Source organism: Morone saxatilis, unplaced genomic scaffold, assembly GCF_004916995.1.
Source record: "Morone saxatilis isolate NCDOM2014 unplaced genomic scaffold, NCSU_SB_2.0 Contig12, whole genome shotgun sequence".
Taxonomy (NCBI): Eukaryota; Metazoa; Chordata; class Actinopteri; family Moronidae; genus Morone; species Morone saxatilis.
In genome coordinates this window covers 17028123-17033359 of record NW_023339674.1, presented here as the reverse complement: position 1 = coordinate 17033359, position 5237 = coordinate 17028123, and the positions used below count along the sequence as shown (strand labels likewise).

The following is a 5237-nucleotide window of genomic DNA, read 5'->3' as shown; positions in this document are numbered from 1 at the left end:
CAGATGATCAGTTTGTCAGTTTCCATACTCCTCCTTCCACTGCGTGCCAATGGAAATTAAAAAGATACAGCACAATCACATTTTTTTCCCACTAAAAAAAATGGATGGATCAAAGTTATTGCTCTCACAGTAAATTATTAAATGAGAAGCAGCAGAATTGTGTCTAAGCCAGATGTTTATCACTGTAGCTGTATTGTCGCTTCTCAAAATGCGTTCCAGCGTTTCTCATTTTTAAATCATGCTTCTGAGAAAATGGCGGCAGCGGGGCTTTGCTGTTGACGCACACAGCAGTCTTCCACCACATGACAATGTGGCTGTTGTTTGCTGTCTTGTCTGGAAGAGATAAATGGTAAACGTACTTTGCTGTATGTGGGTCGCACAAGTTCAATGAATCCGATGGGCACACATGCATACATGTGAGTTTTGGAGGGTGGCACTCAGGCCCTGATGTGAGTTAATACCTAACTGTCTAATCTTTGCACATCTATTGATTTTGGCTCATTATCTAAAATGTCTACTATAGTGTTACATGACAGTAACAATCAAATGTGAGTTTTTTTGGCTTGTCATGGTCTGAGTTTTATTCATGTATTCATGTAAGCACAAAATGCCATAACTATTACCTTTGATAATGGAAAATACTGTAGATGAAGCAGATATTAAAATGTCCCTAAATGTAAGTACAATTAGACTCACAACAGCATTTAAACAACTAGTTCATTTGGCTTTCCTCTTGTTTTTGTTATAGTTTTTGTCTCTTCTTCTCCACACCGAGATTAAATTAATATTCTGCTCATGCATTTTATTATGTTCTGTAATATTTTTCATGATTCACGCAATAATAACTAATATCATAAGAGCAGCATCATTGGTAATGCAGGCCCGGGCCTGTCTTATTAGTGACTTAAAAAGTAAATCCTGTTAATAAAGTTGTGCAGTAATATCCTAATACAGCATAAACAAACCCTGTGACTGTTCAAAAAGGACTTAAAAATTACATGACCGTCACTCTTGGTTAAAAGTTTACTACTCGGATATGGTAGTGAACACAGCAGTTTTGTGTGGCTACAGCTTTCACAACATTAACTGCGAGGCTCTGAAGCTGGAGAGGAGGTTTGGCTGTTGCCCAGTCAGGCCACATCCTGTGGAGAGCAGCCAGCAGCAGCTCAGCCTCATTTCCTATTGTTAGACAGGAACCAGAACACTGTCAGATCCTCCCAACCATGGGCTTTTGTCAAGATTCATGTCTGCATCATAAGGTAAAGCGAGAGCTAGTTTGTATTGTATGTCCATTTGCTTTTAGGGAGGGTGAATACTGTTGTCTAGGTGAGAGGTCTCTTCAAAACAGGACAGTCCATTGAAGGCCACCAGAGGGCAATGTGAAGCCATTTCTATTCCAACAGGAGAGCAACAGAAATGAAAAACATGAGGCCGTTTTTCTTTTTGGCTCGCTTACTTTGGAGTGACATATCTGGCTGAATTGGTATCATCTTCAAAATCAAATGGCCTACAAAAAACTATTAACTTTAATGTAATAACCCCGGTTGGTTTAGACTGCCTAACTCACGGACCAACCCAGATAGTGAAACCCTTTCTTCAGAGAGACAGCACAAGGTGGGTAAGGTTGTTTTCATTCAGCATTTAGTTCAGATTCTCAAAATTGTCTTTATCACAACCAAAGTCCAGCTTTGATTCAGAAAATGTATGACAGGAAGTTATAAGGTCACCTTACACAGAAAACTCCATGGCACTGTGCCGTATCTTGAAGGGACCCCGGCTCGACCTGACCCCAGTCTCAACCTCTGGATGTCAGGCATTCATCCAAACACTATCGTATTCACAGCATGTGAAAAACTGCAGTCTCAGTGTTTGGTATACTCTTTCATACCGGCCATGTTCTACACGTTGCCTGTGTAGAAATACAGGCTGGAGTATGTGTGGTGATGTTTTCAGGGGCCACTTTGGGGAACCGCCAAATAAACGTTCATAAGTTATCCTTCAAAAGCCTGGGGGACCTATTGGACTGCCACTGTAACACCTACTGAGCAGAGATTTATTTCCATCCAATCACTGTACAGTGAGGAAGGTCCCACAAAGGAGACCCACAGTTAGGGAGGGAGGTAAAGGCAAATCTGAAATAATCTGACAACAGTTCACAAGGTACTGAAGCAGTGTCTGAGATCACAGATAGCAGCTGTCTGTGATGTGTATGGGTTGTGAAGAGTTCCACCAGAGTAGTTTCCCCCTTTAAACATTGTGACAGATTGGGCCCCATGGAACAAAAATGTGTTGGAAGCACAATTACCAAGATAAGAACAAAACATCTAGTTTCCACAAATTGTTTGTCCAACACAAAGAAATATAGGTTTGAAATTTGAGGAACATAAAAAATGTGTATATGATATGTTTTAGAGTAACTAGCACTAGTCACTGAGCCTTACTTTTTTTGCCGTTCTATTGTATGAGACAGATGAATGGCTTCTTTTAGATTTGTGCAATACTCTGGAGCCTCAATTTATGTGAAACACACACAGCTCAATTCCCATGCCTCCACACCTGTAATACTACTGGTACTGTGTCCCTCTGCTGGCACTGCATTTAATGGGCCATAGATGGGTTTTGATTTCCCACTCTGGAAAATCACATTTACTTTAGGTTTATTTTACAAGTACGTTGATTCCAATATACGGCTCAAGTTTTTTTTTTTATAGGTTCTTCAGTATATATTATCAATATTTTAATATCATATAGATATATTTATAAAGTATGTAAGTATAAGTTTTTTTCTTATACTCTGCACTGAGCTATTTTTATTCATTGGTTATTTGATTTGAGGTCTCTTCTGCGTTATATGTATATGTATTGTTTCTGTGAAATGGCTAGATACCCTGTAACACAAATAATTCCCACAGGTTGAGAACCACTGGTATAACACAACTGAAACACAGTGTACCTCGTTCTTTCCCATGTCACAGCATGCAGACTGTTTCCCTGCTACAAAGTCTCCCTCATGCTCTGGGATTTCCTCTTGTTGGTTTGGTGGTTGTGGGCTACAACAAACCCTGGCTCCACTGCAGCCACAAATAAGTGAAGAGATCAGTGATCTGACGATGGCATCCTGCCTGCTACAGGCTGGTGTGTGTGGTGTTTCTGGAGTAGTAACAATCAAAGGCAAGTAGATGTGAATGTAAAGTTAGCTGCTGGCTGTTGGACAATGGTACTTTTAAACCTGCCACAACAATGAGCTATTCTGTGCCGGTAGTGAGTGTACGCTGAATACGGATCCCTCCCGGAAAAGATTGTTCTATAACATTTTTTAATGCATCAGTAGAATAATTTTTATATGTGGAACAGAAGTGTTCATTTACCAACAATGTCCACAGCTTCAGTAGCTTATTATAAATATGATATAAATAAAGCAAAAACAAAAACAACTCACACCAGGTAGTTAAGTTATTGTAAAATTATATTAACAAGCAATCTTTCCTCAATTTGAAATAAAAAAATATCAGCAAATAAAGGCAACATAGGACAGATGTGTATAATGCGTAATGTTCACAGGAAAAAAACAAAAGAAACAAAAAAAAAATTCATCACATTTACAAGACTGCCGCTAAGTTTATAATGATGCCTACTAGAATTGGTTTAGAAAGCTTTGACTAACTCTGAATAACTGGGGCAATATATGTAGTCAAAGATTGTATCAAAATATAAAAAAATGCGTGGGTGGGCAATAGGGGGGCGGGGCCAAGGGGACCACCAATGATACAGGAGGGAAGTATGAACAACCAATATGTATGACAGATTAAAATGGGCAGCTCATTCATAGCCGTTTCATCATAATCAACCAAAGTGGAAATAACACAGAAGGCTACGACGATGAAGAGCACAGAGTGTTAAGCACAGACAGGTAAAGAGATATACACCACATCTTAAAGCAGGTGTCCACAGAGAAGAGCAGCACTAGGTAGTATGTTGTACACAGATTCTCAGCATTCATGCATTCACGTCTTATGCCAAAGTCTGCTTTCCCTTGACAGAACGCGACGGCAATTTTGCTGTTTAGATTAAAAAACAGCAGAGTGCAGAATCGCGTCGCTGTCAACAATAACAGACTGAAATTGATCGAACGGGATCAATTTGACATTCTAAGAACCATCTGAGCACTCACATACTGTGAAGGGTCGTCACAATAAAAGCCGTTCTTTCAAGTCCTTCCCCCTTACGAACCTCTTTAAATAGAAGGGTGGGCATTGGGAAGAAGAGTACATTATTCATGAAGGTGGCCACAGAGTAAAAGGCAAAATCTGAGTCCTATGTCAACTGACTTTTGTGACACAGTATGCATGGCGATAAGTAAAATGACGAGACAAAGACTTTCCAAGCTCACAATGCATATACACACTCTCCAGTGTTTTAAGTGACAAAAGCGGAGACATTTCCTGCACATCTTGCACCACAAAGCAATAATTAAAAAGTACAAGAGGTAAACTTCAACCATTTTTTTTTTCTCTTCGCTCTAGGGTTGAGGGGACTGAGAGGGTTATAGGAGCTCTGCAAAGAACATAAAACGTGTCATGTATGCATTTTCAGTAGCTGGTTTTGTCACACTTGGGGTTGTGATAAATGGAGAAATTGTCCTTCATTTTGAGCAAGGAGCAGTAGTCGCCAGCCATTTCGATTTTTCTCCGATCAGCATTCTGGTGTTAAGTGTGGAACCAAAATGGCGCCTGTCCCTGATTCGGTGCTGATGTGTTTGGCCGTGTCCTATAAGTGAGTCCAGATCCTCGGAATGATGGCAAATAATGTTGGGTGGGGCTAGAGGGGGGGTCACACACTCATCGTCATGGTTGGAGAGTACTGTAGAGGCAAAGAGAGGAGGGGATTGTTACACACCTTTTCCCTACCAAGTTCTTTTTAGTCAAACGCCCAGCTAGCTCTAAACACTGCTACTGTAGTCAGTGACGTTAATATGCTGTGACTGCGGCTTTACTCTGTGGTCCACAGCGCTCTACCTCTGGCTTCATCAAAGTGCTATCACAGTCACCAACAGTCCAGTGTTGTTAGCGGAGGAGAGGAAATGGCAAGAAGGGAGGACTTACGTTCTCGCTCTGAAAGGAGTGGAGGAAGTTTCCACTCAGCTCCCCGTCATCCCTTGGGGTCCCAGGAGGATTACTAATGCCACTTAAATTGTTTGGGGAATTCTGGAGACAACGAGTACACAATGTTTTTTGTTT

General features: G+C 40.7%; 1 protein-coding gene across 2 annotated transcripts in view; it reads right to left on the bottom strand.

Annotated features, from left to right (window-relative positions):
- Positions 1-3448: 3448 nt before the first annotated feature.
- The window catches only part of ssbp3b (single stranded DNA binding protein 3b), a 13238-nt gene continuing 11449 nt past the window's right edge, over positions 3449-5237 (bottom strand). For both annotated transcript variants that reach the window (XM_035653907.1, XM_035653908.1), the window contains 2 exons: positions 5103-5204; positions 3449-4860 (listed from right to left, as the gene is read on the bottom strand). In XM_035653907.1, the coding sequence (XP_035509800.1) occupies positions 4831-4860; positions 5103-5204 (132 nt within the window). In that variant the 3' untranslated portion in view covers positions 3449-4830. The remainder of the gene's footprint in view (positions 4861-5102; positions 5205-5237) is intronic.